General features: G+C 43.8%; 1 protein-coding gene across 1 annotated transcript in view; it reads right to left on the reverse strand.

The window, feature by feature from the left end:
* DNAH1 (dynein axonemal heavy chain 1) overlaps window positions 1-24250 on the reverse strand; it is an 82356-nt gene that overhangs the window by 50501 nt on the left and 7605 nt on the right. Inside the window, exons 5-11 of the mRNA XM_027957561.3 lie at window positions 24007-24163; window positions 22997-23129; window positions 20580-20741; window positions 19758-20010; window positions 1781-1938; window positions 1064-1275; window positions 73-371 (exon numbers count right to left, since the gene is read on the reverse strand). Of these exons, the coding sequence (XP_027813362.2) occupies window positions 73-371; window positions 1064-1275; window positions 1781-1938; window positions 19758-20010; window positions 20580-20741; window positions 22997-23129; window positions 24007-24163 (1374 nt within the window). The remainder of the gene's footprint in view (window positions 1-72; window positions 372-1063; window positions 1276-1780; window positions 1939-19757; window positions 20011-20579; window positions 20742-22996; window positions 23130-24006; window positions 24164-24250) is intronic.

The following is a 24250-nucleotide window of genomic DNA, read 5'->3' on the forward strand; positions in this document are numbered from 1 at the left end:
TGCTCTAGCCACTGGCGCCTGAGAAAGAACAGTTCTGGTGTCGACAGGTGGCTCCGCCCAGCCGAGCCCTACCTGTAGGGGCTGTTTATTAAGTCTTCGCCCCAGACCATGTCGTCAGCGCAGTCAAGCACGCTGCAGCAGGCGTCGTTGATGAACTGCGAGAAGCTGGCGAGTGAGTCCTGCACCAGGAAGCGCAGCGTGTCCTGCAGCATGTACTTGAGCAGCTCCATCAGCTTGCGCAGCTTCGACATGAGGTACACCTCCCAGTTGGTCTCGTAGAGGTTGTACCAGCCTTTGCTCATGTCGCGGAGGCTGCTGCGCATGGCCACCTTAAGCGTGCTGATCCAGCTGTCCTTCAGGAACATCTGCGCCTGCGGGCCACAGCTGGCATCACGGGGCCGCCTGACGGACGGGCCCGCTTCCTGCAGCCGCCACGATCGGGGGGCCCTTTGGGCTCAGATGACCGTCCCCCCACCCCAGCTTCCTGCCAAGCCCTGCCAACCAACACCCCCTGCCCACCTCCCCACTGGGGACCAGGGCTTGCGGGGGAGGGGAGAGGGGAAGGAGGGAGGGGCAGCAGAAGCCAGTTTTCCCACCAGTCAAGGGAGAGACGAAGAGACACGGAGAATGAGGCAGACAGAGAGAGTGAGGCACAGAGTGGAGCAAAGAGAAGAAGACGCTCTCCTCCTAGTCCTGCTCGTGCCTGCCTCCCTTGACACCGTACACCCCTCGCCCCTCATACTCTCATGCTCAGGTAGAGACAGGGGTGTATGGGGTTCCTGCTCCCCTTTCCAAGGCCAGGAGTCTGCTTCAGACGCCTCCAGGGTTGGACGGAGCACGACTAGAAAAGGTGCCCAGCCTGCTTATCCTTTTCTGAGATGAACCACCCCCTTGGTGGCCTCCCCAGTCTCCTGCAAGGTCTGGGAAGAGGCAAGGCCTGGTTTCAAGGAAAGCAGGAGCTCTCAGCTGATGGGCTCCCAGGCTTCCCAGGGCCCCTGTCTGTGTCCAGTGGCTCCGAGGCCCTGGCCCGCTGCTGCCTTCCGTCCCCCGGATGCCCACGCACCTGGGAGAAGGTCTGCGACTGGATCTGCTCGAACTCCTCCAGGCGGCTGTACTTGGAGAGGCTCGAGTGGAAGAGGGACATGGTGGTCACCTTGTTGCACTCGGCCCGCACCTTGCTGAGGGCCGTGATGACCTCCGGCCGTGTGAGCAGGGACACGAAGGTGAAGTCTGCCTTCTGTTCCAGGAAAGGGTACTTGGGTACACTCACCAGTCCTGCCGGGGTAGGTGGGGACAAGGCCCAGTGTCAGACCAGCCTTGGATGGACCAGGGATCAGGGACAATCTCCCAGGCAATGATGGGGAGAAAATGGAAGAGACACCCAGGTCCCTGGAAACTCTTCTTCCCCATCATCTACCTAGGTGACCCCAAGGCCCCGCAGTGAAGTGCCCATTCCGGGATGGCTAAACCAGTTCCCTCCAGGTGACTCTGGGTCACAGGCCCTTCAAGGTGGGCAAGAACCGTGGGCTCCCTCCCCACCCCCTCTCACTTACCCTGCACACAACCCCTGGGCCCAACCATTTACCCAGTCACTTCTGCACCAGACTTTTCAGAAGCACTTTTTTCCACCACCACCCGCTCCCTGACCCTAAACCCCAGCTCTCCAAGCAGGTGGGAAAAGAAGGGGATGAGCTCTGGGGACAGGGAGGTCCCAGAGGGAGGGGCTGGAGAGCTCTGGCCAGGGGTGGCTGGGGGATCACCTTTGCCCAACCACCCTCACCTTGCTTGGGCACCTTCTCCTCCTCCTTCGTAGGCAGAGTCACGTAGGAGAACGTCTCCGGCTTGGAGGAGACGATTTTGTCAAAGTTGATCTTGTTCATGCTGCGCTCGTAGTCCAGGCTTACTTCCCTGGAGAGGTTGCTGAGGTGCTCCAGAACCCTGCCCGCAGGAGTGGAGAGGGCAGAGTCAGCGAGCTCCACACACCCTGCCACCTGCATACAGCAGGCCGGCTGGGCTCATGGCTCTGCCCTGCCACGGACCTGGGGATATGGGTTTAGGGTGTCCCCTCTGCATTCTTGGGTTCACCTTTGTAATTTATAGCCAAAGATATTCTAAATGATATAAAACTTAAGAAATGGAATTATGGACAACCAAGGTAACGATGGACAGGGAGGCCTGGTGTGCTGCAATTCATGGGGTCGCAAAGAGTCGGACACGACTGAGCAACTGAACTGACTGAACTGAGCTGAAGGTAACAATGGTGACATCAATTCAACTCTCCCTGGATACATTTTTTTAAAAAAAGAAAAGGAAAACCAAAGCAAGAAGAACAAATAATATTTACTGAAACCTACACCTTTAGCGTAACTAGAATAAAGAGAACATCCAAACTCATATTATCTTCAAGCAGAAAAACATCAGCTCTCAGTGCACTCTCACTCACACTTCAGCTGCAAGCCTTCATGGAGAACAAGGGAAGTCTGAAAAAAAACTGCAGGGAGGGAAGTGCAGTAGACCCAAGATGGATCTAAAATCCCTCCAGAAAGAGAAAATGTTTCCTAACTGCAAAAAAAACAAACAAGGTACATCAGGGCGCTTACTAAAAGGGACTTAGCAGCGCTTGTTCAAGGTAGGAGTCTCTGAAAGGCCTGACTTATAAAGGGGGAAGGTAACAGGAAAGGGGTCTTTTGGAGATTGGGAGTGTGAGGCAGCTAGAAAAACAAGTGAAAATTAGGAATCCTGCAAGAGAGAACAAAATCCTGGAGGACACACAACTCTCCCCGCCTCCCTACCCGCAGCACAGACACACACACACAACATTGCCATGCATTTAAGAGAAATTAATAAGCCAGTTTTCTAATCTAACACAAGAGGGCGCACTGGAACTAAAAATCTTGTGCATCTTTCCAAATCCATGAAATGAGTAGGTGAAAGACTCTATGTATATAAAGCTACTGTAAGAAAAAGAAAACACCTTACTTGATGAAAATTCTCACATACCTTTCAACAAAGATAAAGCAAAGGAAAACGAATACAACACTGCAAACTAGAGTGTATCTTTTCAAACACGCATGAAAAAATAAAACATGGGTAAGGCAAATAACAGGAAGAAATGATATTTAATTGGACTCAGTGAAAAACAGAACTAAATTATCTAATGAAGGAAAGCTAAATTATTATAAGATGTCCAAGGAAGAACACAGTCAAATTTAAAAGGTAATAAAATACATTTGTGAAAATTAGGAATACAACCAAGAGAATTAAAATGAGAAGAACAGAAAAGGATCAGAAAGTTGTTGAATTAAAAACAGGTAGAGTGCCCCTGACCCTGCAGCAAGCAGGCCATGCCGACCCATGTCTCCGCTGGAGACTCCTGGAGACTCACAGCACACTCTAATTCTTATGACCAAAATCAGGTGAAGCCTGGCAGGAAAGACAAAGGTGGCATTTAGGAGGTGTCTATCACAGTCCAAGAGAGGGTGATAGTTAAGTCTGGACTACGGAGAAAGTAACGGAGATGAAAGAAGGCTGGAGCCGATGAGGAAACTGAAGGTCAGAGAAGTGGAGCAATCTGCCTGCACCCATGGAACTAATAAGGGATGGCCCCAGCCTTTACACTGTCATCACACCTGGAAACCACAGTGTTACATATGTGGGCATATTCAATTCTCTGTCAATAAGACCCTGATAAAAACTCTGGACCCTGGGGATTAAGAGATCAAGCCTCGAACCTTTGGAGTGAGAGCACTGACTCCAAGACCCTAGACTACCAGAGAACTAACCCTAGGGAGTATCAAACAGTGAGAACTCACACAAAGGAAACCACTTGAACACAAGACCCGGCATCACCCAACCACCAGTAGCACTCTGCGCAGGACGCCTCATCTAAACAACAAACAAAACAAAAATACAAACCCAGTCATCAGCAGACAGGAGTACCATCAGAGAAGAATAAACAGACAAAACTCAGCACAAATCTCACCCTATATGAAGCTTACACAAATCACGGGACCAAACTTAGGAGGGAAAAAACCAAAACGAAGAAAGAATTCAACCTTGAAGCCTGGGAAAAAGAGATCTCAAACACAACACTGCTGCTGCTGCTAAGTCGCTTCAGTCATGTCCGACTCTGTGCGACCCCATAGACGGCAGCCCACCAGCCTCCCCCATCCCTGCGATTCTCCAGGCAAGAATACTGGAGTGGGGTGCCATTTCCTTCTCCAGTGCATGAAAGTGAAGTGAAAGTGAAGACGCTCAGTTGTGTCCGACTTGTAGCGACCCCATGGACCGCAGCCCACCAGGCTCCTCCGTCCATGGGATTTTCCAGTCCAGAGTACTGGAGTGGGCTGCCATTGCCTTCTCCAGCTCAAACACAATAAGTTTAAAACAATAATGAAATGGCAGAGAAATACTACACAGATGAAGGAACAAGCTAGAAACACAGAGTCCAAATAAATGAAGAGGAAATAGGCAAACTACCTGGAAGAGAATTCAGAATAATAATAGTAAAGATGATCAAAATCCTTGAAAACAAAAAGAAAATACAAGAATCAATTAACAAAGACCTAGATGAATTAAAGAATAAACATACAGAGACAAACAACACAATTACTGAAATTAAAAATACTCTAGAAGGAACCAAAAGCAGAATATCTGAAGCAGAAGAATGAATCAGTGAGCTGGAAAATAAAATGGTGGAAATAACTTCTGAAGAGCAGAGTAAAGTAAAAAGAATGAAAAGAACTGAGGACAGTCTCAGAAACCTCTGGGACCATATCAAAAGCACAAACATTCAAATCATAGGGGTCCCCAGAAGAAGAGAAAAAGAAAGCGTATGAGAAAATATTTGGAGATTATAGTTGAAAATTTCCCCAACATGGAAAAGGAAATAGTTAATCAAGTCCAAGAGGCACAAAGAGTCCCACCAGGGTAAATCCAAGGAGACACACACCAAGACACATACTAACCAAACTAACAAAGAGTAAACGAAAAGAAAGAATACTAAAAGCAGCAAGGAAGAAGCAACAAGTAACATACAAGGGAAACTCCATACACGTAGCAGCCGATCTTTCAGCAGAAACTCTGCAGTCCAGAAGGGAATGGCAGGATATATTTAAAGTACTGAAAGGGAAAACTCTACAACTAAGATTACTGTAACTGGCAAGGACCTTATTCAAAATTGATGGAGAAATAAAGAGCTTTTCAGACAAGCAAAAGTTAAGAGAATTCAGTACCACCAAACCAGCTTTACAACAAATATTAAAGGGACTTATATAGTCAAAAAATATAAGAGAAGAAAAAAGACCAACAAAATCAACCCCAAACAATTAAGAAAATGGCAATAGGAACATATATGTCAATAATTACTTTAAATATAAATGGATTAAACGCTCCAACCAAAAGATACAGACTGGCTGAATGGATACAAAACGACACACATTTATGCTATCTGCAAGAAACCCACTTCAGACCTAAAGATACATATAGGCTGAAAGTAAGAGGATGGAAAAATATACTCCATGCAAATGGCAAGCAAAAGAAAGCTGGAGTAGCAATCCTCACATCAGACAAAATAGACCTTAAAATAAAGAATATGACAAGCAATAGGGAAAGACATTACATAATGATCAAGGGATTAATCCAAGAGGATGATATAACAACTGTAAATATCTATTAGATGGGGAAACAGCGGAAACAGTGTCAGACTTTATTTTTTGGGACTCCAAAATCATTGCAGATGGTGACTGCAGCCATGAAATTAAAAGACGCTTACTCCTTGGAAGAAAAGTTATGACCAACCTAGACAGCATATTCAAAAGCAGAGATATTACTTTGCTGACTAAGGTCCGTGTAGTCAAGGCTATGGTTTTTCCTGTGGTCATGTATGGATGTGAGAGTTGGACTGTGAAGAAGGCTGAGCGCCGAAGAATTGATGCTTTTGAACTGTGTTGTTGGAGAAGACTCTTGAGAGTCCCTTGGACTGCAAGGAGATCCAACCACTCCATTCTGAAGGAGATCAGCCCTGGGATTGTTTTGGAAGGAATGATGTTAAAGCTGAAACTCCAGTACTGTGGCCACTTCATGCGAAGAGTTGACTCATTGGAAAAGACTCTGATGCTGGGAGGGATTGGGGGCAGGAGGAGAAGGGGACAACAGAGGATGAGATGGCTGGATGGCATCACGGACTCGATGGACGCAAGTCTGAGTGAACTCTGGGATTTGGTGATGGACAGGGAGGCCTGGCGTGCTGCGATTCATGGGGTCGCAAAGAGTCGGACACGACTGAGTGACTGAACTGAACTGATGCACCCAACATATGAGCACCTCAATACATAAGACAAATACTAACAGACATAAAAGGAGAAATTGATAGTAACACAATAATAGTAGGAGACTTTAACACCCCACTCACACCAATGGACAGATCATCAAAACAGAAAATTAATAAGGAAACACAAGTCTTAAATGATACGTTAGATGAGATGGATCTCATTGATATCTTCAGGGCATTCCATCCAAATGCAGAATACACCTTCTTCTCAAGTGCACATGGAACATTCTCCAGGACAGACATCTTGGGTCACAAATCAAATCTCAGTAAACTTAAGAAAACTGAAATCATATCAAGCATCTTCTCTGACCACAATGCTATGAGACTACATATCAATTATGAGAAAAAAAACTGCAAGAAACACAGAACACGTGGAGATTAAACAACACATTTCTAAATAACCAACAGGTTACTGAAGAAATCAAAAGGGAAATTTAAAAATTTCTAGAAACAAATGACAATGAAAATATGACAACTCAAAACCTATGGGATGCAGTGAAAGCAGTTCTAAGAGGGAAGTTTATAGCAATACAATCCTATCTCAAGAAACAAGAAAAACATTGAACAGACAACCTAATTTTACACCTAAAACAACTGGAAAAAGAACAAGAAAACCTCCAAAATTAGTAGAAGGAAAGAAATCATAAAGATCTGAGCAGAAATAAATGGAAGAAACAATAGAAAAGATTAACAAAACCAAAAGCTGGTTCTTTGAGAAGATAAACAAAATTGACAAACCATTAGCTAGGCTCATCAAGAAAAAAAGGGAGAAGAATCAAATCAACAAAATTCGAAATGAAAAAGGAGAGGTTACAACAGACAATGCAGAAACACAAAGGATCATAAGAGACTATTATGAACTATATGGCAGTAAAATGGATAACCTGGAAGAAATGGATAGATTCTTACAAAAGTTCAATCTTGCAAGACTGAACCAGGAAAAATGGAAATTATGAACAACCCAACTACAAGCACTGAAATTGAAGCTGTGATCAAAAATCTCCCAAAAAACAATAGCCCAGGACCAGATGGTTTCATAGGTGAATCCTATCAAACATGTAGAGAAGAGCTAATACCTATCCTTCTAAAACTCTGTCAAAAAATTGCAGAAGAAGGAACACTTCCAAGCTCATTCTATGAGGCCACCATCACTGTGATACCAAAACCAGACAAAGACAACACAAAAAAAGAAAACTACAGGCCAATATCACTGATGAACATAGATGCAAAAATCCTCAACAAAATTTCAGCAAACAATTCAGCAACACATCAAAAAGCTCATACACCATGATCAAGTTAGGTTCATTCCAGGTATGCAAGGATTCTTCAATATATGCAAGTCAACCAATGTGATATACCATATTAACAAATTGAAAGATAAAAACCATATGATAATCTCAATAGATGCAGAAAAAGCCTTTGACAAAATTCAGCACCCATTTATGATTAAAACTCTTCAAAAAATGGGCATACAAGGAACCTACCTCAACACAGTAAAGGCCATATAGGATAAGCCTACAGCAAACATTATTCTCAGTAGTGAGAAACTGAAAGCATTCCCCCTAAGATCAGGAACAAGACAAGGGTGTCCACTTTCACCACTATTATTCAACATAGTCTGGAAATCCTAGCTACAGCAATCAGAGAAGAAAAAGAAATAAAAGGAATCCAGATCAGAAAAGAAGTAAAGCTCTCACTGTAGATGACATGATCATGTACATAGAAAACCCTAAAGATAGTATCCGAAAATTACTAGAGCTAATCAGTGAATTTAGCAAAGCTGCAGGATACAAAATCAATACACAGAAATCCCTTGCATTTCTATATACTAACAATGAAAAACCAGAAAGAGAAATTAAGGAATCAATCCCATTCACCATTGCAACAAAAAGAAATAAATATCTAGGAATAAATTTACCTAAGGAGACAAAAGAACTGTACACAGAAGATTATAAGACACTGATGAAAGAAATCAAAGATGACATAAACAGATGGAGAGATAGTCCATGTTCCTCGGCAGGAAGAATCCATATTGGAAAATAACTATACTACCAAATGCAATCTACAGATTCAATGTGATCCCTATCAAATTACCAATGGCATTTTTCACAGAACTAAAACAAAATATTTCACAATTCATATAGAAACACTAAAGACCCCGAACAGCCAAAGCAATCTTGAGAAAGAAGAACGGAGCTGGAGGAATCAGACTTCCTGACTTCAGATGATACTACAAAGCTACAGTCATCAAGAGAGGATAGCACTGGCACAAAACCAGAAATACAGACCAATGGAACAAGACAGAAAGCCCAGAAATAAACCCATGCACCTATGGGTACCTTAATTTTGACAAAGGAGGCAAGAATATACAATGGGGCAAGGACAGCCTCTTCAATAAATGATGCTGGGAAAACTGGACAGCTACATGTAAAAGAATGAAATTAGAACACTTCCTAACACCATACACAAAGATAAATGGATTAAAGACCTACATGTAAGACCAGAAACTATAACACTATTAGAGGAAAACATAGGTGGAACACTTGATGACATAAATCAAAGCATGAGCCACCTCCTAGAGTAATGGAAATAAAAAACAAAAGTAAACAAGTGAGACCTGATTAAACTTAACAGCTTTTGCACAGCAAAGGAAACTATAAGCAAGATGAAAAGACAACCCTCAGAATGGGAGAAAATAAAAGAAAATGAAACAATAAGCAGCTCATACAACTCAATGCCAGAAAAACAAACAACCCAATCAAAAAGTGGGAAAAAGACCTAAACAGATATTTCTCCAAAGAAGACATACAGATGGCTAACAAACACATCAAAAGATGCTCAACATCGCTCATTATGAGAGAAATGCAAATCAAAACCACAATGAGGTATCACCTCACACCAGTCAGAATGGCCATCATCAAAAAGTCTACAAACAATAAATGCTGGAGAGGGTGTGGAGAAAAGGGAATGCTCTTGCACTGTTGGTGAGAATGTAAATTAATACAGCCACTATGGAAGATGCTATGGAGATTCCTTTAAAATCTATGAAAAAAACTTCCATATGACCCAGCAATCCCATTCCTAGGCACATACCCTGGAAACCAAAATTGAAAGAGACACATATATCCCATTGTTCATTGCAGCACTATTTACAATAGCTAGAACATGGAAGCAACCTAGATGTCCTTCGACAGATGAATGGATAAAGTTGTGGTACACACACACAATGGAATATTACTCAACCACAAAAAGGAATGCATTTGAGTCAGTTCTGATGAGGTGGATGAACCTAGAACCTATTATACAGAGTGAAGTGAGTCAGAAAAAGAAAGATAAATATCATATTCTAACACACATATACAGAATCTGGAAAAATGGTACTGAAGAATTTATTTACAGGGCAGCCGTGGAGAAACAGGCATCGAGAACAGACTTATAGACTTGGGGAGAGGGGAGGAGAGGGTGAGATGTATGGGAAGAGTAACATGAAACTTACATTACCATATATAAAATAGACAGCCAACGGGAATGTGCTGTATGGCTCAGGAAACTCAAATAGGGGCTCGGTATCAACCTAGAAGGGTGGGATGGGGAGGCAGATGGGAGGGAGGTTCAAAAAGGAGGGGATATATGTATACCTATGGCTGATTCATGTTGAGGTTTGACAGAAAACGACAAAATTCTATAAAGTAATTATCCTTCAGTAAAAAAATAAATTAAAAAGAAAAGTTTTTTTTAAAAAACAGGTTAATAAGAAGCAACATGACAGAGAGAAAGATAGGATAGAGTCTCTGATGAAAAGAAAACAATGGAACAGAGCTAATATCTAAAACAACAATTCAAGAAAAATTTTCAGAAATAAAAGAATATCTGAATTTAAACATTTGAAAGGCCGATTGTGTACCTGGGAAAAAATATCCAGAATGATCAACTCTAAGATGTACCCTAGTAAAATGACTAAAGATGAAAAAAATCTCCAAAGCCTCCAAAGAAAAAAAAATCAAACAACTTACAAGTAAAGGGGATTTTGACATCAACTGTCTCAAAAGCAACATACAAAGCAGGACAAGAGAATAGCATTTTTAAAAGCAAGGAACAAAAGTATATGAACCAAGAATTTTATATCCAGTCAAGCTGTTATTCAAGTTTTAAACATGCAAGAACTCTAAGAACACGATACCTTTGAGCCCTTTATCAGGAATCTAGGAGCTTCAACCAGTCAAGAGACTGACGGGGTTCAGGACACACCACCTAAAAATAGGGTACCTTGGCACAGAATGTTCTAAGATGAAGGATCACAAAAACAGAAGATGCAGGAAGGATTCTCTGACCTTCCCCTCAAGCAGGTCATAAGACCTTCAAGTGAGAGATAGCTCCCCTTATCTGGATGAAAGAGACATGTTAGCTCCAGGACGGAGGAGGCCAAGAGGAACCTGAATGTGCAGACCTTGTTAAGGCCCCTCAGGCGACTCAGTTCATATCCTTTTGTCCTATCACACTTCCCACAACCTTCCATTCTTCATCAGACCTAGTATAAAAACACTCAGGTTTAACCTCTTCGTCTTTGTTTCCATATGAATGCTCCCATGTCACATAAAACTCAAATAAGCTTCCCTCTTGATAATCTGTTCTCGGTCACTGACACGCAGCCAAGAACCTAGAAGGGTATAGGAAGGGAGAGGGTATCACCTCTCCTGCAAGATGACAGGGGAAACTTCAGGAAAAGCGTTCATGTACTTAATACAGTAGAGACTGAAGGTTAACACAGAGAGATGAAAGTGGAAGAATATTATCTTGGAATACTAATTAGAAAAAGGCAACTTAAAATGGGAGGAAGAAGGGATGAGATAAGTAAAATAAGACCAAGTACTGCTGCGTAGGAAATAGAAGGTTAGCAGACATATTAAAAACCGACAAACTGCAGAGTAGAAGGTTAAATAAGGAAGCAGGAAATTATAAGCACTGGAAAAGGATAAGCACAAAAGAAACCAGTGAAATGAAGGTACAAACTGTCCTAAATACCAAAAGAAAAATTTTAAGGAAAAGAACAAAGAAAACGCATTATGAGGAGAAAGAAACAGTATCGTATTATAACACTCATAATAATTTTAATGTGAAACAACATGACAGAGATGAGATCAAACGTATCCGCCGTATCCATAGAAGTGAATGGGCTTGACTCACTTCTCACAAGAAAAAAGATTTTTAGTTTGACTCACAAAGACCCAACTATATGGCGATAACAAGAGTCCTACCTGAAACAAACTAATTCAGAAGGATTGAAAATAGAGGGAGGGGCAAAGATTATATCTATATATGTATATATATTTAATGGAAACAACACCAAAAAATCCCCACCAAGTTACAATTCTGATATCAAGCTAAGTAAAATTCAGGTCAAAAAGCATTAGACCTGATCAAGGATACTTTTAAATGCTAAAAATATCAATTTATAATGATATAACACACTTCTCTCACTGGACAAGAGTAAGTGAAGATGCAGAAGATGTAAATAATATAACCAATAAGGTAGATTTTTATGGAGTATATGTATATATAAAACTTTTGTACCTTAATAACAGGACTACACCTCTTCTCAAGTGCAAATGGAACAGTCACAAACACTGATTACATACTGTCATACAGAAAATACCAGCAAGTTCTATACAGTAGAAATATTATAAATAAATAATACTCTCTGGTCTCAATACAACAAAACTAGAAATTACTAACATTTTAGCAAGTAGTTTCCATATGGAAAAAAGTTAAAACCTTATATTTAAAAAAAAAAACACCTTATATTAAACTCTATGATGAAATAGAAAATAAAAATCAAATTTTTGTAATTAAAAAAAATGAAGTACTACATATCAGAATCAGTGGACTATGGCATTTTTAAAGGTATCAGAAGAAAATTCATAGCCTTAAATCCATTTATCAACAAGAATGTAAATAAGTGAATTAAATGCACAGCACAAATACACACGTGCACACGAACTATGAACATAGCAAAACACAAGCCAAAAGGAAGGAAACAATACACACAAAAGGAGAATGATAAGGATGTAATAAAGTCAATCAAATTAATAATCCTAAATCCTATGTTTTAAATTAACAATCCAAACAAATCACAAGTAACTTAATTAAGTAAAAAAGAGAACATAATTCTACAAAATAAGAGGTGGCTGAGGAAGACAATGTTAAAATGAAAAAGATTTTAAACCATATTGCATATTTCTATGCAAATATGTATTAAAATCTAGACAGCATGATAATTTTCTAGAGAAATAAAATATAACAAAATTGACTCCATTGGGAAAAGAAAGCTTAAATAGACCAATTTCTGTAGAAAAATTAAGTGACAGAAAAACTAAAAAAACACCACGTCCAAATAGTTTATGAAAGGATGACCACATAGCCCAACAAAACCTAATACTACATTAAGAAATGATACACCATGGCTAAGTGAGATTTATTAAAGGATTGCAAGGTTGTTTCAATATTCAGTTTAGTTCAGTTGCTCAGTTGTGTCCAACTCAATATCAGAAAATCAATTAATATAATTCACCATAGGAACAGATCTAAGGAGACAAACATGATTATCTCTATTGGTATTTTTAAATGTATGACATTTTTAATACATTTAAATGTATTTAGAAATATATGACAAAAATTTAAGAAAACAGAAATCAACAGGTACATTATTAAGTAAACAAACCCCCCAAAGCTAGCATTTTTCTTAATGGAGAAACACTAGAGGTATTTCCACTAATATTAGGAACAAGGTAATGATGTCTACTGTCTCCACTACTATCCAATATTGTTACTGGAGGAATTAGAGACTGCAATTAGACAGGAGAAAGTAATTAGAAGAACGCATGCGTGCTAAGTCGCTTCAGTTGTGTCCAACTCTTCGCGACCTTATGGACTGTAACGCTCCAGGCTCCTCTGTCCATGGGATTCTCCAGGCAAGAATACTGGAGTGGGTTGCCATGCCCTCCTCCAGGGGATCTGCCCAGCACAGGGATCAAACCTGCGTCTCCTGAGGCTCCTGCATTACAGGCGGATTCTTTACCACTGAGCCACTGGGGAAGCCCAATCAGAAGAATAAGAATTGGAAAATAATAGTAAAATTATCTTTATTTCTAGACAGTGTGCACTTAGAGAGCCCTAGAGAATCAATGATAAATTCAAACAGTAAATGCCTTCAGGAAGGTAACAGAATGTAAATTAGTACAAAGAAATCAATCAATAGATGTAATAGTAGAGAAAGCCCATTCATAACACCAACAAATAAGATAAAATATTGTATTAACCAAAAAATTCATTTGGGTTTTTCCATAACACTGTATGGAAAAATGCAAACCAAATTTTTCGGTCAATCCAATACTTAATGAGTAATGTGCAAAACGTATATGAATAAAACTTCAAAGCACTCCCAAAAGACACAAAGGTGGACTTGAATAAATGGACAGACATGCCTTGTTCTTGGATTGGTCAATTTGAGATCCCAAAGACATCAGCTATACCTAAGGTAATGTAAAAACAATGCAATCCCAATAAAAACATCAAACATTTCCAAAACAGACCTAGAAAAGCTGATACTAACGCTCACATGGAGAAATAAGCATGGCAATTCCCTATCAAAAACTCAACAACTTTTTTTGTAAAAACATAAAAATCCATCCTAAATTTCATGTGGAATCTCAAGGAACCCCCAAATAACCAAAACAAACTTGAAAAAGAAGAACAAAGTGGGAAGACACATTTTTCAATTTCAGAAATAATGATAAACCTACAGTAATCAAAATATGTGGTACTGGCATAAAGACAGACTGATAGACCAGTGGAATAGAGAGTATGGAAATAAACCCTCACATAACCAACTGATTTTCAACAAGAGTGCCAACATCTTTCAATGGGGAAGACAGACTTTTTAATACATCGTGCCGGGAAAACTGGATATTCACATGCAAAAGAATGAAGCTGGACCCTTACCTAAGACCATATACAAAATTTAACTCAAAATGGATCAAAAATCTGAACATAAGAGCTAACACTGTAAAATTCTTAAAAGGACACATGGAAGAAAGGTTCATGACGTTGGATTTGGTGCTGATTTATCCATGATGCCAAAAGCATAACAATAAGGAAAAATCGACAAATTGGACTTCATCAAAATGAAAACCTCTGTGTCCTAGTTACACAAAAGACACTATTAACAGAATAAAAAGGCAACCCATGGAATGGGAGAAAATATCTTCAAATCACAAATCTGATAAAGGATTAATATCCAGAGTACCTAAAGAACCAAAAATACAAGCAACAAATTTGAATACACATTTCTCCAAATAAGAATACACAAAACAGCCAATAGGCACATGAAAAGATGTTCAACATCACTAAGCATTAGGAAAATGCAAATAGAAATCACTCTTTAGAATGGCTACTATAAAGAAAAACAAAACAGAAAATAACAAGTGTCAGTGAGGATATGGAGAAATTTGAATCCCTTGTGTCCTGCTGTGGGAATGTAAAACGGTGCAATTGCTATGGAAAACAGGATGGTGGTTTCTCAAAAAAAATTACACGGCTCTGCCAACACCACCGATGCCACCTGTAGCCACCCTGTACCACCATGGCCAACCGCACAGTGTTCAACATTCACTGGCAATGCGAGTCCTTGGGCCACGCCTCCTCTGAGCTATATGCAGACAAAGTTCCAGAGACAGCAGAAAACTCTAGTATTCTGAGCACCGAGGACAAAGGATTTGGTTATCAAGGTCCCTGCTGTCCCAGCATTATTCCAGGATTTATGTACCTGGGTGGTGACTTCACATCCTGTAGAGGCACTGGCAGCAAGTCAACTACAAGAAGAAATTTGATGCTTCCCTGGTGGCTCAGAGGTTAAAGCGTCTGCCTCCAATACAGGAGACCCGGGTTCGATCCCTGAGTCAGGAAGATCCCCTGGAGAAGGAAATGGTAACCCACTCCAGTAGTACTCTTGCCTGGAGAATCCCATGGACAGAGAAGCCTGGTAGACTACAGTCCACGGGGTCGCAAAGAGTCGGACACGACTGAGCGACTTCACTATACTATACTATCACCCTGAAGCAAAGGGTCCTAGCATCCTGTACATGGCAAATTCTGGACCCACATAAACAGTGACATTTTCCATGTACACCACCAAGGTTGGGTGGCTGGGCTGCAAGCATGCGGTCTTTTGCAAGGTGAAGGAGGGCACCGATACTGTGGAAACCACAGAGTGCTTTGGGTTTGGCATGCACCAGGTTTGGCAAGACTGCCGAGAAGCTCGCCACTGCTGCATGTGGACAGCTCTAATAAATTTGACTTGTATTTTATCTTAACCACGGACCATTCCTTCTCCCTGCTCATAATAGCCTGTAATCTTTGTGCTCTCACTGCAGTTTTTTGGGTTTTATGTTTTCCTGATCCCCTCCAAGTGTAGCTGAATTACAGACTTGAATTTATGATAATGAGACAAAAACTAAACAGCAACAAATAGAATTACCACATGATCTAGTAATTCCGCTTTTGGAAAAATTTCTTCTTGTAGTTGACTTGCTGCCAGTGCCTCTACAGGATATGAAGTCACCACCCAGGTACATAAATCCTGGAATAATGCTGGGACAGCAGGGACCTTTTCTTTCTCTCCACTTCTTCTCAGGAGAATAGAAAGCAGGGACATGAAGGGATCTTTGTACACCCATGTTCACAGCAGCATTATTCCTAAGAGCCAAAAGGCAGGAGCAATCAAGGGTCCATCAACAGATGAACAGACAAACAAAACGTGGTGTATATGTATAATGGAATATTATTCAGCCTTAAAAAGGAAGGGAATTCTGGTGTGTGCTACAACATGGATGATACTAGAAGACATTATGTTAAATGAAAGAAGGAGGCACAAATGGACAAGTAATGCATGATTCTACCCATATGAAGCACTTAGGAAGTCAAATTCGTAGAGAGAGAAAGTAGAATGGTGGTCGCCAGGGGCGAGGTGAGAGGAGAAGGGGCTCTTATAGTTCAATGGGTGCAGAGTTTCGCTGCACAATGAACGTTCTGTGGATGGATGGCAGTGATGACAGAATAATAACGTGCACGTACTTAATGCCTCTGAGGTGTACACTTAGAAATGGTTAAAACGGTAAATTTTATATTATGTCTATTTTCCCACTATTTTTTAAAATAAATCATTAAAACAAACAAACATGCAAGAATGGCCAGGAAAACACTGAAAGGGAAAAGCTATTAATACAAAGGGGGAATGGCCTGACAAGACATTAAAACACAGTGTAAAATATCTATAATTAAAACTGTACTACAAGTGTATAAACAGACACAGAACAATGGAATAGAAGAGAAACTTCAGAAATAGACCAAAGTACATACGGGAATTAGTGTCTAAAGGTGGCCTCTCAAATCACTAGGTCAAAGACAGAGGTTTCAACAAATGCTGATGGGTATTAAAAAATGTTTAATAAACACTAGTCCTTTGGAAAAGGATAAAATTGGGTCCATACCACACACCATTCATAAGGATGAATCAAGGATATAAAAGGCAAAAGCATGAAACCATACAAGTTCTAGAAGAAAACCTCAATATAGGGAAAGACTGTAACTATGATTCAAAATCCAGATGTAATAGAAGAAATGACTAATAAAACTGTTTACATATTTTTAAGTTATACTGCGGAAATTACCATGTGTTGTGCTGTGCTTAGTCGCTCAGTCGTGTCTGACTCTTTGTGACCCCACGGACTGTAGCCCACCAGGCTTCTCTGTCCATGGGGATTCTTCAGGCAAGAACACTGGAGTGGGTTGCCATGCCTTTCTTCTAGGGGTCTTCCCAACCCAGGGATCGAATCCAGGTCTCCTGCTTTTGCAGGCAGATTCTTTTCCATCTGAGCCACCAGGAAGCCCCAAAATTGCCATAAGCAAAATTAATATACAGTTGACAAACCAGGAGAAAATATTTACAACATGTATCACAGAGCTAAAGAACCAATATCCCTAATATATAAAGAACTCTTGATATTAGAGGGAAAATACCCCAAAACCTAAAAGAAAAAAAAATGAGCAAAAAATGTGGACAAGTCAAAAAAAGATATAAAAATTGCCCTTAGTCATATGAAAAGATTCAAAAGACATTCAGCCTTACTTGTAATACTTATAGACTTACCTTCCAGACCAAAAAAATTTAATAGTATAATAAGCAGCTCACTCTTGACAAGGGTGTGGGGAAACAGGTACTCTCACACATTGCTGGTGGGCGTACAAAATGCTTATGGAGGAAAAGCTGGTGATCAGTAAGTACTTATCTTTTTGCCTAGCGACTCTACTATGCAGGAGACCCAGGTTCAATCCCTGGTCAGGAAGATACCCTGGAGAAGGGAATGGCAACCCACTCCAGTACTCTCAGAGTGTGGGAGAATACTAAAACTACACCTCCACCAGTATCAGTATACAAGCGCACAAGATTATTTATTTGTAGCACTGTTTGTAATTGCAAAACGCTGGAAAGTACCTAAATGCCTATGTATTAGCAAATGGTTGAATAAACCATGATACATGGTACATCCACACAACAGATGACTGCTACTGCTGCTAAAGTTGCTTCAGTCGTGTCCGACTCTGTGCGACCCCATAGACGGCAGCCCACCAGGCTCCCCCATCCCTGGGATTCTCCAGGCAAGAACACTGGAGTGGGTTGCCATTGCCTTCTCCAATGCATGAAAGTGAAAAGTCAAAGTGAAGTCACTCAGTCGTGTCCGACTCTTAGCGACCCCATGGACTGCAGCCTACCAGGCTCCTCCGTCCATGGGAGTTTCCAGGCAAGAGTACTGGAGTGGGGTGCCATCGCCTTCTCCGCAACAGATGACTATGCAGCTATAAAAAGAGAATGAACTGAAAAGGACTGATTCCCAGGATGCATCATAAGTGAAAGAGGCAAAACAGAAATGAGTATCTATAGTGTGCTACTCATCTTGTAACAGGGGGGATAAGAAATATATATATGAGAATATCATTTGTGCAAAAAGAAATACAGACAGGATAAACCAGCAACTACTGACATTGGTCACCTATGGGTGAGAATACAGTAGAAAAGATGGGAGATGTGGATAGACTAACTGAGGGTGAAGAGTAACACATCTCTGAGTATATCTTTTTGAGTAATATATACTACTGACTAGGTTTTATGTATGTGGATATATATTACATATAAAAAGAAATATATACATATGTGTGTACGTTTTCTATATATTCAATACACACTTACTACATATAATGTAATATATGAATTATATATATTCTATAATATACATATACTTATATCATGCTTATATTTTATATATACACATATATGTACTTATTTATAAAATAAATGGACCAAGCTATAGTTCATCAAATGAATGAATCACACTCAGGAGGATGGGGAGAACTAAACCAAGTAACTTTTGAACCTAGTATTTGCACCAAATGCCCCCAGGCTAAAAAGGAAAAAGGAAACTAAACAAATATCAAAGATTACTTATCAGAGCTTATCCTCCAAAGAGGACAGATTAGCAACTGAAATTACTCTAGGTATCCTAGGTCTGAGCAAGTAAGTAAATACATTATGAAGAATAAAAGCCAAGTTTCTTTTAGAAAAAGAAGTTAAAAAAGCAAGTACAGGTAAGAATGAGGCCTGTGGTTTGAAGTAAATGTGAACGTATCAGTATGAACTCATGATTTTTGACAGATCAATAGGTAGATATATAATAATTAGACATGTGTAGAGGCTATATGTAACATAATGTAGTACAATGCTATAATATGATATAATGTAAAGTAAATAATATGTACAGCTTAGGTCTATCTGCTAGGGCCTCAAATCATTGATTTCCCAGGACCAATGAGCACATCTTAATGCCAACATCTTGTCTTCTAAATGTGATTCCCCACCAAGAGGAACCACGGCCCCTTGGAGAAATAGCTGATTTCAGGGCTGGATCTGGGAAAGTACAAGATGACCCTGGAACTTCTTGCTATGCCAGAAAGTAAAGACATGCTCAAAGAATAACAGAAATATGAACAAGAAGACACAGGAAGCGGCTGAAGAGCTCCCACTGGCCAACTCTGAGCCAATTTGAGCATGAAAATTAAAAATGGTAGTAACAGATTATAACCCCTGGAATAAAATTAAGAATCCATGAGTCCAAATTGATAAGGAAAGACCTGGAGCTGAACAAGGCATTGTTCAGGGTCCAAGAAGTCCACAGTACAGTGGGCAAGACAGCCCCAAACAGATGAGCATGGGGAGAGCACCCCTCTCACATAGAGGGCAGCACGAGCTCCCTACTGGACGGCTCCCTGGAGGAGGGGCTGCTGGGTGTGGGGAAGGGTCTGGGCGGGGAGGACTCACGAGGGCCCTTTGCGCATCCGAGGCGTGCTCATGGCCCACTGCTTGATCTTGCTCAGGCTCTGCTCACTGACGAGCCGCTGGCCCTCAGAGGGCATGCAGTCCACGTACAGGTTGTACAGCAGCAGCGCCTCCGTGTTCTTGCGCAGGGCGCTGGCCTCAACCACACGTCGTGTGAACACACGTGGGTCCTCAGCACAGAAGAGGAGCTGGATCCTTGGCACCCAGTACTGACAGATCAGCAGGGGTGGCCTTCCTGGGGTTGGGTGGAGAGACAAAGGAACGGCCCGTGGGGCCCTCTGGGCAGGGGCACTAGATTCCAGCCTGGCTCCGCCACGGATGCACGGTGGCCCTGAGCCAGTGACCCCATGCTGTCTGTGAAAGGGGTATGACAATGCTCCCTGCACTGCCCACATCACAGGTTGTCATGGTTGGACGTGAAAGTGCTTTGTTAACTGTGAAAAGCTGGGCACAGACAAGGGGTTCCACAGGGGTGGGCTACTCAAGTGCCCATTCCTGGACGCCACATCCAGGGTGGACATCACTCATTGATGGGCCTCGGGCTCCTTCTCAACAGGACACTGAAAACACCACCGCCAGCTGCCCAGGTGACATATCAAATAATGGCCAGCTGCCCTTCCTGGGGTCTCTGAGTGGTGGGTCCTCTGGTCCTCACTGCTTGGGGGACAGACAGCCACAGGACAAGAGAGCAAGGGGGAATCCAGACCTCAGCTGGTTATGCCCTGGGCAGGGGCTGGCCTCAGTCACAGGCCAGGCCGGGCCTGAGCTGGGGGTCTGCCTGAGGCAGGGGCAGAGACCTCGTACCTTCAGGCGTGAGCCCTCCATTCAGGATAGGCTTCCCCATCTCATCCCGCACTAAGCCACCCTCACTCGTCTTGTGCACCAGGTACAGCTTCTTCTCCTTGTCGTAGTCCAGGACACCGACATTGCACCATTTGTACTTGAGCTTCTGACTCTTGGGGTCCTCTGAAACAGGAGGGGAGTCTATCAGTGCTCCCGGCGGTGGGATGGAGTGAGGCTGCTGCCTGTGGGCAGTGGGTGCGAGGAAAGGTCTCGGTGGTCACTGATCTGGCCTCTCTCCTGCCGCACGGACTCCCTTTCTCTGGCTGCTGCAGAGCAGCTGCAGCTGAGCTGGGCAGGAGGAGCCAGAAGGAGCAGGCCTCTCTGCTCTGGTCTCTGCATGGCTCCATCAGGGCAGCGAGAGACACAGGCCAGCAGGGCTGGGACCGGGAGGCAGGAAAGCCCGAAGCCAGCAGATTCGGTTGAGGATCTAGGTGTAAAGCTCACCACATCCCAGCTGGACCCTTTCAAGGCTGAGGGAAGTCCTGAGGCTGTATGTGGCAGCTGAGCCCCCAAGCCCCTCCATCAGAACAGGACACGGTAGAAGACGACGGCTACCCTGCAACGGCTTCAGAGTGGGCCTCGGGGCCTGTTTGGTCAGAATGCACCCATACCCTGGGCTGAAATTTTTGACTCCTCTCGCTTACCTCCTGCCACTGCCCCCCTCCCTCATCCCTCTCCAGCCACAGTGGACGTCTGGCTACTCCTGACTCTAGAGCTGGCTCCTGGCTCAGGGCCTCAGTGGCGGCTGCGCCCTCTATCTGGAACAGTCTTCACCCACATCACCTCGATGCTGGCTCGTCCCCTGCTCAAGTGGCTTTTCCTTGGAGAAGCATCTCTGCCTAAAATAGCACCTTTGCCCCAGGCACCCTCTGACCCTGTCTGCGTATCTCACAGAGCCTGAAGTCATACTGTGTACACATCCTCTCCAGGCCGGAATTCCAAGGAAATGCTCCCACTGACTGAGGCCAGGCAGGTGAGGACAGGTGTGATAAACCTCACCAGCTTTGGTTCTGTTTGATTTTTCCCTTTTCATCCTAATTAGTTTCCTTCCTGAAAATGCTGACCTGTTCTTGGCTCAACTTAGAGGGAAAGATGTCACGAGAAGCCCCCAGCAGAAAGCTGAGGTCCCTGGCAGAAAGGCTCCCGACCTGTCCTTCCTCCCATTAGAGCGGCCGCTGAGGGCCCCGGCCGTGTGAAGTGGAATAGGCAGAAGCGCCTCGGGGAAGCCACTGCCTGGTGCATTTAAGGTTAATGCAGCCCCAAACTTTCCGTTTTTATCACCAAGTATCAGAGATCTGGGAACAACTGAGTTAAATTATTTTTGTAATTAAGTCCAAAGTAAAGGGATCATCCTGGGTTTCTTGTCTAGTTCAGAGAAATTGATTCCAGCATTAATGCGTTTTTAAATTGAAACACAAACTTACAGCTTGCACAATGGACTTGCTGTGGGCCCCCTGGAGGTTGAGCAGTCTGAGAACCAGCGGGGCTCTTAGAGTCCTGTTCCCGGCCTGGGCACTGGCCTACTGGGCTCACTCCCCACTCCACAGAGGCATATCCATGCACGGGGCAGAAGGCAGAGAGGCCCTCGCCCTGCACCAGGGGACGGCCACCTTCAGTCTCAAGACCCGGACCTTCCTAGGACGCCTACATGGAGACTAGTCACGCAGGTCAGCCTGGCTCTGCTCTGGACGGCAGCGGACCGGAGAGTGTCCGAGGCTGCCAGGGCAGACCTGGGGCCAAAGGAGGGACAGACACAGACAAGTTTAAGGTCTGGCAGAAGTGTGCAACATTACTGTGGGGATGTGCGTGTGGGTGTGATGGCTGTTGTGAATGGGTGACTGTCAGCATGTGTGTTTGTGTGGCAAAAATGTGCGTATGACTGTGTACGTGTGTGAGGGATGGTGGGTGAGCGTGGCAATGGGCTTGTGAATGTGTGTGTCTGAAAGCAAGTATGTGACTGTGTCATAGTGTGTGTGCTGTCCATGCAGAGGCGAAAGCCAAGAGGCCACAGATACAGGTGGGGCAGAGGAGTTTCTGGGTGATAGAGTGGGACTGTGCCCCTTATACACACTTGAACATGTCTAATAAGCCTGCCTATTTTTCATTACCAATAAATCAAAGACTTTTTTTTTTTAGACACCACCCAGCTGTCCCCTCCCCAGCCCACCAGTCCATGGCATCCTTGGCCCCTGCCTTTCCTCCTGTGCAGCCAGACCGCTGGCCTGTATCCCAGCTGGGAGGGAGGCCTCAAAATGTGGGGTCACCGCCTCCCACAGTTGAGGCCCAGGACAGCCGAGGAGTCCGTGGCTGGGTTGCTGCCAGGACAGCATGGTGCAAACCAAGATCCTGTCCTCCCTGCCCGCGCTGGCCCTGCTCACCGTGCCCCAGGAAGTCATCGGTAGGCAGGAGGGCTTTGCCAGGGACAGGTTTCCTGTTCTGAGACCCTGGCTCCAAGCCCATGTTGATCCACTCGATGGGAGTCCGGCAGTCAAACTCCTCGTTGTCAAACACCTGGGAGGAAACAGCAGGTGCCGGGCAGAGGCAGCTCGCCCTGGAGGCCCCTGTGGGCTGAGCATGCAAGGCTAGAGGAGCCCAAGTAGCCTCCTCCCTGGATGCAGATGCTGATGTCTGGGGACCAGGGGCCCAAGTGCCCCCCCTGCTGCTCACAGGGCTCTGTGAAAGCCTGGCCAAACAAGCTACCCTGAGGTTCAGGCAGAGAGGTGACTGGGGACTCTGAGCAGGCCCTCTCTTCCACTGGCCAGGACCACCCAGCTCAGGATCGGTGGAAGAGGCAGTCCTTGAATCTTCCTGAGCACCCACCCTGACTCAGAAAAGATGGTGATTCAGGTTGTCAGGAGGGTAATGTGCATCGAGATTCCACTCTGTCTCCCCAGACGCACTGCCAGGCCATGGAGAGCAGGGCAGGGAGGTGGGTGAAAACCAAAGCAGGCTGTGCTCTCTCTTTCTCCTCCCTGGACTCCATTTCCCCACAGAACTCCAAAGAGGCTACACCGGTGCCCTCCTCTACCCCAGCTCTCTCCAGCCCAGGGACCCCAGACGCAGTGGTCAAAGGGAACTGAACGCTACCCATAGTCCCCCCGGGCCACTTCTTGGTGCCCGAGGAGGGGTTGGGGACAGGACTCATGCACAAAGGCTTCCCCAGTCTCCCAGAGAAGAAGCAGAGAATCAGCATCCCATGGGTGCTGGGCAGCCCCCCACCACCATGCCCCAGCCTAGGACATTGAAACTCCCCCTGCGGAGCATATGTCCTGTTTGACACGCAAGTGCTTGTCATTGCCAAGGGATCCCCCTTTTGAATCTGACCCCTCTGCTCGGGTCCTGCACCCCCATCTCCTGACCATCAGCTCTCTGTGGACGCTGGACTCACCTTCAGTGGGAGATAGATGGGGAAGAGCGGGTCGTGACCCTGCTCAATAGTCTGGGGGTTGCGGGGGTCTGGGTGCCTGGGCATGAGCTTGTCGGAGTCGATGCCCTCGTTGGCCAGCAGCTGCTCAATGTCCAGGCTCAGGTAGAGCTGCTTCCTCCTGCCCGAGGGAGACGGAGGGAGCTCATGACATCTTAGCTCAGGTGAGTCACCCCCTTGGGTGTCAGCAAGGGCCCATGGAGTTGAG

Source organism: Ovis aries, chromosome 19 (assembly GCF_016772045.2).
Source record: "Ovis aries strain OAR_USU_Benz2616 breed Rambouillet chromosome 19, ARS-UI_Ramb_v3.0, whole genome shotgun sequence".
Lineage (NCBI taxonomy): Eukaryota > Metazoa > Chordata > Mammalia > Artiodactyla > Bovidae > Ovis > Ovis aries.